Source organism: Halichoerus grypus, chromosome 4 (genome assembly GCF_964656455.1).
Source record: "Halichoerus grypus chromosome 4, mHalGry1.hap1.1, whole genome shotgun sequence".
Classification (NCBI taxonomy): Eukaryota; Metazoa; Chordata; class Mammalia; order Carnivora; family Phocidae; genus Halichoerus; species Halichoerus grypus.
In genome coordinates this window covers 166,445,032-166,458,474 of record NC_135715.1, presented here as the reverse complement: position 1 = coordinate 166,458,474, position 13,443 = coordinate 166,445,032, and the positions used below count along the sequence as shown (strand labels likewise).

At 42.9% G+C, this 13,443-nt stretch overlaps 2 protein-coding genes across 2 annotated transcripts; both read left to right on the top strand.

Moving 5' to 3' along the window:
• Positions 1–2,138: 2,138 nt before the first annotated feature.
• LOC118522051 (gamma-crystallin D) lies at positions 2,139–3,832 on the top strand. Its single transcript, XM_036070881.2, has 3 exons — positions 2,139–2,147; positions 2,239–2,481; positions 3,560–3,832. The coding sequence occupies exons 1-3, from the start codon at positions 2,139–2,141 to the stop codon at positions 3,830–3,832; spliced, it is 525 nt and encodes a 174-aa protein (XP_035926774.1).
• A 6,252-nt stretch (positions 3,833–10,084) lies between these two features.
• Positions 10,085–12,479, top strand: LOC118522062 (gamma-crystallin F). The gene is made up of 3 exons (XM_036070901.2): positions 10,085–10,093; positions 10,185–10,427; positions 12,207–12,479. Exons 1-3 carry the CDS (start codon positions 10,085–10,087, stop codon positions 12,477–12,479), a joined length of 525 nt encoding a protein of 174 aa, XP_035926794.2.
• Positions 12,480–13,443: the final 964 nt, after the last annotated feature.

Genomic DNA, 13,443 nt, shown 5'->3' with positions numbered 1-13,443 from the left:
GACTGACATTTACAGCAGCTACAGAAATCTTTGACCCTGCATGCAGCAAAACTCTAACCTGAACTCGTGCCTTTTGCCTTCACCTTTGTTTGAAACCACCTGAATATTTAGGAGTGACAAAGGGTTACTTGACAGACTAGAGCTCAGGTTGAGGGTGCCTGACGCTTATCCCTTATTCTCCTTCCAACACGGTCCCCATCAGTCATTCCAGCAGCTTGTATAGAACTCTGCTTCAGGGCTATAGGCGTAAGGATTCTCAAGTCTTAACTTCTGCTCACTTAGCACACTAAGAGCAACTTGGGGCTTCAGTCGAGCACACACTTGTCAATGCCGGAATTTTCTGTAAAACATTAAAATCAAGCCACATTTTGGCCCAACCCATTCATTTTTCAGCTTGATGAAAACTGTGAGTTGTTTTTTTTTTTTTTCTTTTTCCCTGTTTCTTTCCCCAGGCCGAAATAAAGCCTTTTCTCTTCCTAGTCAATGAAAAAACCAAATGCAGAGTCCCCTTGTTTTGGCCCTCCAGATGTATCCCAAATCTGTAATTGTATGTCAGCTATGGTAGTGGAGGTCCCCACAGCCAGCCCCCCCTGCTCCCCTAAGTGTTCTCTGGGACTCCGCATTCGCTTCTTTCTCATGTTTTACTGTTTTTTATCAATCAACACTTTCCCCACAGAAACAACTCTGAGCAAAATGGCAATTTTAAAATTTTTATTTTGTTAACTATTATTTTTTAAATTTTTAACTAAAACCATTATTTTTTTTTATTCTTTTGATTTGGGCTGCTTATTTTCCCCTCTGTAAACGGAAGTAATTTTGCAAACATATGCCTATCTATAGTGGATAAAAAGAACTGAAATCATCATATTGCACAGAGCTGGTGTTTTATTTATAAATACCAACTTACAAAGACTTATGACCCAAAGTCAAGACAAAGTATTTCCATGAGACAACACAGGACTGTGAATAATTCTTTGAACATGAAAGAGGCTAAAGTCATAGGTCATCTTCCACTCCAGTGCTCCTTCCAGTCCATCAAACTATTATCTTCCAGGCTAATAAATACTTTCTAAAGTCTTCCTAGAGTCTCAGCTTCCAGATTTATTCCTTCCTCTCCCCATTTTTGCTGTAGCTCCTCTTTGTGTTCATGCAATTAATCTCTGTTGAGTCAAAAGCTTTGTGTACTCTTGTTCCCCGAGGAAAAGGTCTATCTAGATTCCTCCTAGAAATTGATTTCTTAAGAATTTGGTTTTATTTTATAATAACCTGAGAGGTAATTGATTTTTGTGTTGTAACTTTTCCTTATCTTGTCCAAGTTAGAAATTTCCCTTTTAGTTCTTTCTGAGATGAAGCCTCTTAAAACTATTCTCCCTTTTAAATTACAATTAGCCAAGATGAAACCTCTAATCCTCAGTCTACTTCTAGACTGTAACAAATTCAGTCTACCTCCAGACTGTAACAAATTCAGACCAAATACTGAAGATCTGTGCTTGCTGGGATTTTTTGGTTTTGTTTTGTTTTGTTTTTGTTTTTGTTTTTGTTTTTACCATACTGCATGTTTGAAGTTCTGTGAATTCCCTTGGTAAAACATTCCAATTTCTTACACCCTTTAATAAGAAAATTCTCTTAAAGGACTAAGTTGAAATTTTCAACATTCCATTAAGGTCATTTCCTTCCTATTAACAATTAGTATTCAATATTGTGGCACACATGTCCCTTGATAGATCTGACAGATTAATTTTATATTTACAATGTTGAGACTCTGCTTTTTTTTGCTCCCTGACTTACACCTTTTTGTTTTTCCCCAGCCTATACAAATAAAAGTGTAGACTATATATGAAATGGCTGAAGCTCTATTTCTATTATTAAATCAACAATGTTCTAAATTACTTGGTTTTTTTTTTCAAACCGTCTCAATAGCATCAGCCAGTGATAGCAACCCGAATACTCCAGAGAGAAAGGGACCAAAACCTACAATGAGCCCCGTGGACTATGACAGCAAAGAGAAAAAAGAGCACACGACAATCCCCTCCTCACCCCGCGGGCCCCTTTTGTGTTGTTCCTGCCAACGCAGCAACCCTCCTGCTATATAGTCGCGCGCGCCAGGGCGGCCCATCACTGACCTCCATCCACCAGCCATGGGGAAGGTGAGCCCAGCGCAGCCGCAGGCCGGGAGGGGGCCCCGCACGCCGGGGCTGGGGGCCAGGCCTCTGAGCCTTTCCCTCCCTTGCGTTGCAGATCACCTTCTACGAGGACCGCGGCTTCCAGGGCCGCCACTACGAGTGCAGCTGTGACCACCCGAACCTGCAGCCCTACTTCAGCCGCTGCAACTCGGTGCGGGTGGACAGCGGCTGCTGGATGCTGTATGAGCAGCCCAACTATGCGGGCAGCCAGTACTTCCTGCGGCGTGGGGACTACCCCGACTACCAGCAGTGGCTGGGCCTCAGCGACTCGGTCCGCTCCTGCCGCCTCATCCCCCACGTGAGTCCGGCTCCCTGTGGGGACACAGAATGGAGAGTTTCAAGCAAAACTTAAACATTTGGAGTAGTGATCATTCCGAATGATTGAGGGTTTGGACATGAGACAAGCTATGTAGAGTAGCTCCATGTAGTTGGCCCCGAACAGAAGCAAAGCGTTCCCGCAGGTACCCATTAATCCACAAATATTTATTAAGAATGTGTTGGCTGCCGCAGGCATGTACGAGCTATAGGTCCTGCTCTGGAGTCACTTACAGTGGAGTTGCAGAAAAACCACTAATATCCCATAGAAGAATAATTAAGTGAAAGAATACATGGTAGTTACAGAGCAGATAGGAGTTGAAAAAGAAACTTTTGCAAGGGTCCATTTGTTTAAGACCTCTCTCTCTTTTGCTCCCCACTTGCATATTTTGGTTTACCCCACCTATACAAATAAAAGCACTTTCTCTCAATGGAGAGAAACACAGAGAAATTTTGTGCCACATATATTTCAAATATGTTTTAAAACGCTAAAGTTTTTGAAAAATTAGTCCTGGGCCTTAACTGATTTTTCTTTCTCATTTTTCCTCATTCTATTCCTAAATTATTAGACAAGAATCGATTATTGTCTGAGAGACTTAAGATGTTTAACTTTGCTTTCCACAGAAACAGAAATATCCAAGTCCTTGGTTATTTTTCCGAGATTTATCTTAAACCTAATGCAAGGTCATTCATTTCATAAACTGACTTTACTGTTCAAACACACATGCTTGAAAAATTAAAAATATCTCTTCAAAATGGCAAAAATAGTAATAAGCTGTTAAAAGTTTGAGGTTCTCCCTGGTATGGTGAGCATGGTTAGTATTTCATCCTGGGAAATATTTAAATATATAGAGTGGAATTTCCTTCTTAATTCTTTCTATCATGCTTCATGGTCTTGAAAAGGTACTGAATCTCTGCCTTTGAAAATGGGGAATATATAAATATTGAAAATTAGTTAAGGCTTACCATATATTTCAAAATAGCTTGCGCTGGACTGCATGAATGTGTTGCAACCATTTCATGTCTTGCTTTCCTCCTCTTTCCATCTCTGGATGGGCCAGGCTGGCTCTCACAGAATCAGACTCTATGAGAGGGAAGATTACAGAGGCCAGATGATGGAGTTCACTGAGGACTGCTCCTCTCTTCAGGACCGCTTCCACTTCAATGAGCTTCACTCCCTCCACGTGCTGGAGGGCTCCTGGGTCCTCTACGAGCTGCCCAACTACCGGGGGCGACAGTACCTGGTGAGGCCGGGGGACTATAGGCATTACCGTGACTGGGGGGCCACGAGTGCCCGAGTGGGCTCTTTGAGGAGAGTCATGGATTACTATTGAAATAAGTTCCTCATCATTTCTCAGTCTGGAAACTAATAAAATATTTTCTGTGTGCTCCTGGCATTGGTTTGCTTGTGTTTTTCTTTTGTCCTCCTCTTACTTTATTATTCACACACACACATACACAAACCCACACAACGCAAGTGGAAACCGAGATGTGTGACCCAGAACAAATAAAGCACGCCTCTCACAATAAAAACATGCCTTCCTATTAAGGAGAACTTTACAGTTTGCGAAGCACTTTTATAATACATTATCTCATTTGATTCTCTGGTGTTTAAACAAGATGTTTCTTCAAACCAGATTATTAAAAATCTGTTTAGATTTCAGTTTTTCTCTGAGGAGTGAGGCTCTACAAAGCTGAGGTTCAGAGATAGAGTGACCCAGTTATTAAAACAGGGATTCTGAAGCTGGGTTCCATAATGGGCTTCAGAAGGTTTTCGAATCCCCTAAACTGTATGTACAAGTTGAGTTCACAGATCTCTGGTAGACTCTCTCGGTGCTGAGGCTGTCACATGACACTCCCTGGACATGGAAACCTAAGTGGAGGAATGCTGGTGGAGAAAGAGAGAAGAAATGGTTCCGGAAAAACTTTTGCTTTCCTGATGGAGGGGAGGAGCTCCCCCTGATGCCACAATTCCCTCCTCTTCGGGCATTTTATACCCAAGAGGTGACAAGTGTGATGGAAATGCCAGAGTTTCAGAAATGCTAGCCTTGAGGTGGTCCAGCCCCCGAACCAATGTCTATCAGTCAGGGCTCTCCAGAGAACAGAACCAACAGGATACATATAGATAATATGAGATTTATGAGAAGTATTACCTCACCAATGGAGTCTGAGAAGTCCCATGATCTGCAAGCTGGAGAACCAAGAAAGCTGGTGGTGTAATTCAGTCCAAGTCCAAGGGTCTGAGAACCAGGAGCGCTGGTATCTGAAGGCAAGAGAAGATGGATGTCTTAGCTTAAGCAGAGAACTAATTTGTCCTTCCTCCACCTTTTCGTTCTAGTCAGGCTCCCAACAGATTAGATGGTGCATTCACTACTAAGGACAATGCCAGCAATGTTTGACCTTCACAATTTGTGTAATGGGAGTAAAATAAACCCAAATTCATTTATGCCACTGTAATTGGTTGTTCTGTTATTTATAGTTCAACACACATTTCTAGCTAATACAGAGTATATGTGACTTTTTCTGAGGTGATTGTTGAGTACTGTATTCAAAGAAATTCCTATTGAAAAATGCAAAAAAAAAAAGAAGAAGAACCAGGAGAAAAAGAAAGAAAGAGAAGGAGGTAAAGAGGAAGGAAGGAAATCAGGCACTATAGAACAATGAAGTCATTTGATTTTTAACATATTTTAGACCTGGAGAGCATCTATAACTTAGATAACTCATTTTATGTAAGGTAAGCTGAAGTCCAATTCTAATGTCAAACAATTAATAATGGAGGTGGCATCAGAAGCTAGAACCACAGCTCAGAGATCACTGATTTTCCATTGTGGAATCAGAAAGATTCTTGTCAAAGTACTGACAGCACTAGCTTACTGATTCTTACCATGAGGTCATTGCATAAGACCAAGCAGGAATTGAATTAAATAAATAGGATAACCCAAAGCTTCATTCTCTCTATCTGTATCTATGCACATCCCCCCCCCCACAGTTAAATAAACGTACATAAGCTTGTACTTGTACGTACAGTATATGAGTGTGCAGGAGTGTTAGCACACTATACACATAAGGCTATAGGGCAGTAGGGCACGATATTCAATTACATTGATTCTTCCACTTTCTGTTCTGTCTTGTGCTCTCATTGCTAGAATTTTAGAAAGGAAGAGGGTGTGTATGTTCAAAGACTGATCTGATCAAGTCATTTCCCTGCTTAAAAACCTTCGATATTTCTCCACTGTCCACGAGGGAAAATTCTTCTTACAAGAACCTAGCCCCAACCCATCCACTCCCTCTCCTATCGACGCTCTGACCCACCTGAGTCCTCCCAGCACACCAAGCATTTTCACGTCTCTTTGCCTTTGCTCACATTGTTTCCATGCCTTGAATTACCCTTCTCCACCTTCCCTCTGGTGAGCAGCTCATTCTCTAAACCTTGATCAAAATTCAACCTCATCTCGGGGCGCCTGGGTGGCTCCGTCAGTTAAGCGTCTGCCTTCGGCTCAGGTCATGATCCAGGGTCCTGGGATCGAGTCCCGCATCAGGCTCCCTGCTCAGTGGGGAGCCTGCTTCTCCCTCTCCCTCTGCCCCTCCCCCTGCCGCTGCTCTCTCTCTTAAATAAATAAATAAAATCTTAAAAAAAAATTCAACCTCATCTCTCAGCCAAAAATGAATCTGAATTGCTACAGGAACACTAGACTGGAAGTAGCAGAAGCTCCATATCAAAAGGACAAGCGATACAGAAATCTACTAGCTCATGTGACAGAAGTATTGGGATGGCACAGGATTTAGGGATGGTTGATTCAGCAGCTCAGCAATGTCATCAGGGCCCCAGGTTTTGTCTGTCTCCCACCATATTGAGCATCTGCATGGTCCTGTAGCAGGTCGGTATCCCTGGCAGCATACAAGGAAGGCTGGGTGAAGACGAGCACCCAGCGATCTGTGCCTACAACACAGAGCACAGATTACCAGGATTAAAGAAGACCTTGAAATGTTATCAAGGTTCTTGAGTGTAAGCTTTGGTGATATAAGGTAATGGAATGGAAAGAGTGAAGGGAGAAAGAGGGAGAAAGCCCAAGGAGGGAAAGGAACCAATAAAAAAATATTTAAGACATTAAATTATATTTATTATTGCTTTATTTCCTATTATAAAGTAAGAGGACTATAAGTACCTTAAAATAAACTGTTGTAAATGCTGCTTAATTCCCTTCTAATCCCTAGTATTCACCCCATTTTACTGTTTTCATACAGCCTCGTTAGAATTATTGAAATCAAGAAGTTAATATTGATAAAATTGACATAGATGTATTCTTTTCTTTTTGTTCATGGAAAATGTTTTAAATTGTGGTAAAATACACATAACATAAAATTTACCATTATAACCATCTTTAAGTATTCAATTCGGTGGCATAAAGCACATTCACGTTGCCGTGCTACCATCAGCAGCATTCATCTCCAGAACTTTGTCATCATCCCAAACTGAAACTCGGCACTCATTCATCACTAAGTCCCCACCCCCCACCTCCCAATAGCCCCTGGTAACCACCATTCCACTCTCTGTCTCCACGAATCTGACTCCTATATGTACCTCAAATAAATGGAATCATACAGTATTCATCCTGCCTGGCTCATTTCACTTAGCATGGTGCTCTCAAGACTGGTCCATGTTGTGGCATTTCTCAGAATTTAATTCCTTTTTAAGGCTGAATCATATTCCATTCTATGCATCTACCACATATTTTGCATCCATTCATCCCTCAATACACATTTGGGTTGCTTCCATCTTTGGGTTCTTGTGAATAATGCTATGAACACTGGTGTACAAATATCTGCTTGAGTCCCTGCTTTCAATTATATTGGGTATATGCATAGAAGGGAAATTGCTGGATCATCTGGTAATTTGATGTTTCACTTTTTGAAGAACTTCCAGTCTTCCACAGTGGCTGCAACATTTCACGTTCCCACCAGCAATGCACAACATTTCTAATTTTTCCACATCTTCCCTAACACTTGTTATTTTCTATTTTATTTTTGTGTTTTATAATAGCCATCCTTACAGGGATGAAGTAGTATCTCATTGTAATTTTGATTGCATTTCTCCAGTGATTAGTGATGTTAAGCATCTTTTTATATGACTATTGCCCATTTGTTTATCTTCCTTGGAAAAATGTCTATTCCTGTCCTTGTATTAAAAATTGGGTTTGTTTTTGTTTGGTTGGTTGGGTTTTTTTTGCTTTGTGCTTCCTGTTGCTGGATTATAGGAGTTCTTTATATACTTTGGATACAACTGCCTTATCAGATATTTATGATTTGCAAATATTTTCTTACATTCCATGGCCTTTCACTCTGCTGATAGTCTCCTTTGTCGCAGAGTTTTTATTTTGATGAAGTCCAATTTACCTATTGTCTATGCTTTAGTGTCATATCCAAGAAATCATTGCCAAATTTAGTGTCATGAAACTTTTTCCCCTCTGTTTCCTTCTAAGAGTTTATGGTTTTAGGTCTTTAGGTCTTTAATCCATTTTGAGTTAGTTTTTGTATATGGTGTGAGGTAGGAGTCTAACTTCATTCTTTTGCGTGTGGATATTCATTTTTCCCAGTACCATTTGTTAAAAAGACTGTCCTTTTCCCATTGAATGGTCCTGCCAACCTTGTCAAAAATCAGTTAACCATATATGTGAGGGTTTGTTTCTGGGTTTTTCTGTTCTCTTCCATTGGTCGATATGTCTATTGTTATGCTAGTACCACACTGTTTTGATCCGTGTGGCTTTGTAGTATGTTTTGAAATCAGAAAGTTCAAGTTCTCCAGTTCTGTTCTTCTTTTTCAAGATTGTTTTGGGGATTTAGGGTCCCTTGAGATTCTATGTGAATTTTAGGAGGGATTTTTTTTTTATTTCTACATAAAAATTATTAGAATTTTGATAAGGACTGCATTGAATTGTAGATCACTTTGTGTAGGATTAATATCTGAACAATATTGAGTCTTCCAACCCATAAACATAAAATGTATTTCCATTTATTTATATCTTCTTTCCTTCAGCAATACTTCTCAGTGTGTAATATACTTACTTAAAAAGAAATTTAACATATGGTAAGCATTTTCCATATACTTAAATAAATTCTTTGCAAACATGATTTTTGGTAGCTGCATAATATCTCATCAAACAGATGTTCTATAAGTTATCTAATTAATGCCCTATTTTGGACATTTCATTTGTGTCTTTTTTTATATATATTATAAACCATGGTCTGATAACATACTACCATACATAATGTTTGGTAATCCAAACTAAATAATGAAATAGTGTATCAGGTTGTTTCAAGTTGAGGAACTGCTTCTTCTGAAGCAGTGGTTTTCAACCAGTGTTGATTTTGCTCCCCCAGGGAACATTTCCAATGTCTGGAAACATTTTTGGTTGTCACAAATAGGAGACTAATGCTATTAACATCTTGTGGTTGACACCAGGGATGCTGCTAAACATCCTTAAATGCACAGGACAACCACCCACAACAGAATTTTTTGACCCCAAATGTCAAAATAGTGTGAGGCTGAGAAACTCTGCTCTAAAGAGAGCTGAGCATCAGGAGCTGCTGGGGATGGAGGTAGGGTCTTGGGGGAGGAAGGCGGACTCCAGCTCCTGGAGTCAGAGCCTTAACTACAGAGCAAGCAGGGCTTGCCCAGGGCTGGGAAAGGGAGAAAAGGCAGATGCTCTGTAAGATTGTAGGATTTTAAATTTGTTACATTTGCATGTTAACTTGTATTTATCAGCAGATAGAACTAATCTTAGCACTTAGTTTGCAAAACTTAAAAAGAAAGTTACCCTGTGAGTTGGAACCACCAGTGAGTCACCTCATGAATTTCAAAAGTGGGTCTCCACGCCTGTGCAGTGAGAGGCACCCCAGCTGAGGCCCTGGAGAGGACCCTGGTCCAGCCCCGTCTCCAGGGAGCAGAGTGGAAGCCGGTGCCTAAACCCGGCTTCCTCAAGGGCCAACGCCCCATCACCCTTCCTCAAGTGTTAACAGTATCTGCGGTACCCACTTGTCAGCCCGTAGGGTCATGGAGAGGTCCTTCCTCTTACAGGCAAATCCCATCTTGCTTTAAACGTACTACGGAGAAGGCAGGTTCTTCCCCATGCTCCAGATTCTCACACCAAGAAAATGCTCTCAAATGGAAACGTCTCATGCTGGGGTCCATTCTGACCTCAGACTCAGTCACTACCCGGCTCTGTTACTCAAAAGGAGATCGTCTTGAACTTTAAAAAGAAACTAAAATATTTCATTGCAATTATTAACTCAGTTAAGGGCTTTTGCTCAGTTCCAAATTCCTAAATAGGCTTCATTTAAAGGCCCCAGAGGCACCAAGTGACAGTTTTAACGCGGGTCATCAATTCGAAAACACTGGAGAGTCTAAGAGAAAACATACAATAAGTCCCCCACCCCACCCCCGCCGTAATTATATAGAAAAAGAGAGAGAGAAAATCCCCTCCTCACCCCGCGGGCCCCTTTTGTGCTGTTCCTGCCAACGCAGCAACCCTCCTGCTATATAGTCGCGCGCGCCAGGGCGGCCCATCACTGACCTCCATCCACCAGCCATGGGGAAGGTGAGCCCAGCGCAGCCGCAGGCCGGGAGGGGGCCGCGCACGCCGGGGCTGGGGGCCAGGCCTCTGAGCCTTTCCCTCCCTTGCCTTGCAGATCACTTTCTACGAGGACCGCGGCTTCCAGGGCCGCCACTACGAGTGCAGCAGTGACCACCCGAACCTGCAGCCCTACTTCAGCCGCTGCAACTCGGTGCGGGTGGACAGCGGCTGCTGGATGCTGTATGAGCAGCCCAACTATGCGGGCAGCCAGTACTTCCTGCGGCGTGGGGACTACCCCGACTACCAGCAGTGGCTGGGCCTCAGCGACTCGGTCCGCTCCTGCCGCCTCATCCCCCACGTGAGTCTGGCTCCCCGGCTCCTGCTGGGCCCTCCCGCCACCCCGGCGCTCCAGATGTGGCATTCAGACTACGGGGTGGCCGCCTTCTGTTGCTGGCTCTAACTATGTTCTCCTTTCCTTTGTGAATATCTCTAGGGTTTTCTAACACTGAGAATGTGGTGCAATGCTTTTAATTTAAAAGTTTATTTTGCTTTGCTAAAATTCAACTCACCTCTACCGGGGAAAAGAAATGCAGTAATTCCCGGGGTCCACGGCCCAGGTGAGGAATGAGCAGCGTGTTGATACCGGTTCATCAGGTGGCCTGGGGCTAGTTCCTTGGGCTGTTTCTCTCTCTCCTCATCTGTAAAATGGGGCCAATAAAAGTAGCTAATTCATAGGGTTGGAATAAGGATGAAAGGAGGGTACCTAGCACAAGGCGAGCTACCACTTCCCCTGAATATTAACTATTATGATGATGAACATCAAGTTCCGGTTTTTGTTCAGTCAGAACAAGTAACCAGCAAGGTGATTCTGGCAGCTTCTGCAGAACCCACTGTTCCCCAAATCAAGCCCCAGCAGCCTGAAATCCCACAGTTGGGGATTCTCTAATCTATGACACAGTCCCCTGGAAAATGTACCACTTCTGCGAAGTGTGAAACCCCCTCAGGGGATGTAATGCCTTGATGGACCCAGATGAGCATGAGGAGCCTGAGAATCCGGGCTTCTCCTTCCCCGTCCGGACTTTTCTAATTACAGACTTAAAGCTCCAGTCCATTAGTTTCTCGTAAAAGAAGAAAAGGCTAGAATGGTTGCTCCACGTGCTCCGGGCTGCTGTGAAGGCCAAATTAAATGATGTACATGTGGGTCCTTTCCCAACCGTGGGAGATACCTTATTAGCAGTCTTTCACACTGCAGGACGACTGCTTGTGAGAACTTCTAAAGAGCGCTCAGTGGTGGGAGCAGGAAGACATTGAGACACTCGGCACCCTCTGGGAAGGCAGATCAAAGAAGAGCAAGCGCTCAAGGAAAGACAGGCAGGATTTGCTCAGGACAAACAGCCTAACTTTCCATTTTTCTAAAGGTTGTATACTCCCTTGGTCCTGCGCAGGCCTCCTTCATGATCTTGAGCTTCCCTTTTTATTAATGACCTAAAACTGTTTTGCGCATACGTTAGAGCTGAGAACAGAGACCTCATCTCTGTGATGGCTCTTGCTTTCCAGGATGTTAGAGTAGCAGGGCTTAAAGCAGAAGAGACTAAGGAACCGCCCCAGAGCCTCTGTGCCTCGCTTTCCGGAAAGCAATCTGACTTCCTTTCTCCCTCGCCTCTTCTAACGCTCTCAAGATTCAAAATAACGCCTTTTGCTAGGGATATGTTTGTCTTTTTATTTTAATATCTAATTATTTTTATATCATCCAAGGAGAACCCCAGACCACCAAAAGTCTATGAAGGATAGAGCAAAACAATTATATGCAAATTGTTACTTAAGAATGGTAGTAAATGGATCCAGTGTGTATGCTTCATAAAGGTTGTGCCCTCCCAAAAAACCCTAGGGAGCACCATTCACATATTCATCCATATCATGGTCTATGTGAATGGTGGGGTTTTTTTTTTTTAGTTTTGCAGTATACAACCTACCCAACTGTACACAGCAGCCATGGTATTGGTAGTCTCCTTTAATTTGGTCACCTTTGATATAGAAAAGATAAAGAGATGCCCATTCCCCCTGGTGGGGTGTGTGGCTGGTTGTGAAGAGCTAGGTTTTCTGATTTTTCCTCATCTGCTGATTGCCAAACCCACAGACCAGCTCCCACAGGATCAGGATTTACGAGCAAGAGGACTACAGAGGCCAGATGGTAGAGATCACGGAGGACTGCTCCTCGCTTCATGACCGCTTCCACTTCACTGAGATCCACTCCTTCCACGTGCTGGAGGGCAGCTGGATCCTCTACGAGCTGCCCAACTACCGGGGGCGGCAGTACCTGCTGAGACCGGGGGACTACCGGCGCTACCACGACTGGGGGGCCACGAGTGCCCGAGTGGGCTCATTGAGAAGAGCCGTGGATTACTATTGAAACATTTTTACTCTACCCTATTCTCCATCTGGGAGCTAATAAAGTATTTCCCGTGTGTTTCATGCAGTCACGTGGTCCTCTTTTCCTTTCAGCCTCCTTGGTAGGGCTCAGCAGAAAGCAAGCTGGGAATGATGTGGGTTTGCTTACACATATCGGTGGAAAGGGTGGTATGGGGTAGCAGTTAAGAGCACAGCCTCTGGAGCCTGAATGCCTGGTCCAAATCCTTACCAGCGATAGGTGATGGGGCAAGTTCCTTAGCATTTGTTTTTGCCTTGGTTTTCTAATTTGTAAAAATTGGAGTAATAACACTCTTCATCTCATAAGATTGTGATATGGATTACGTAAGTTTTTATTTTTAAATTTTTAATTTTCTTACAATGGCGCCAAGCACAAAGTAGATGCTATATAATAAGCATTTATAACACAAATGTTCCTTGGTTATTATGGAGTATTTGGACCTTATAAACTAGTGCTTTTCAAACTATTAATGATGGATCAAGAATCACCTGCATCAGAATCACTTGGGACACTTGTTAAAATACACCCCCAGCGGCTTCTTATGCAAATGGCATTTGAGAACCATGGTTCTAAATCTAGTTTTTTGTACTACAGAATTACATCCCAAAAGATTGAGCACCTTTTAGACACTGTGCCCATTACTGGGAAATAAGAATGAGTAGAACAGGGGCGCCTGGGTGGCTCAGTCGTTAGGCGTCTGCCTTTGGCTCAGGTCATGATCCCGGGGTCCTGGGATCGAGCCACGCATCGGGCTCCCTGCTCAGTGGGGAGTCTGCTTCTCCCTCTGCCTCTGTCCCTCCCTCTGCTTGTGCTCTCTCTCTCTCTAAGTTAAATAAATAAAATCATTAAAAAAAAAAAAAAAAGATACTGCTCCAACATCTTCTGGTAACTTTTCAGTGGAATGCTAGGAACAAGACACTGAAACAGAATCATCACACCCACATGA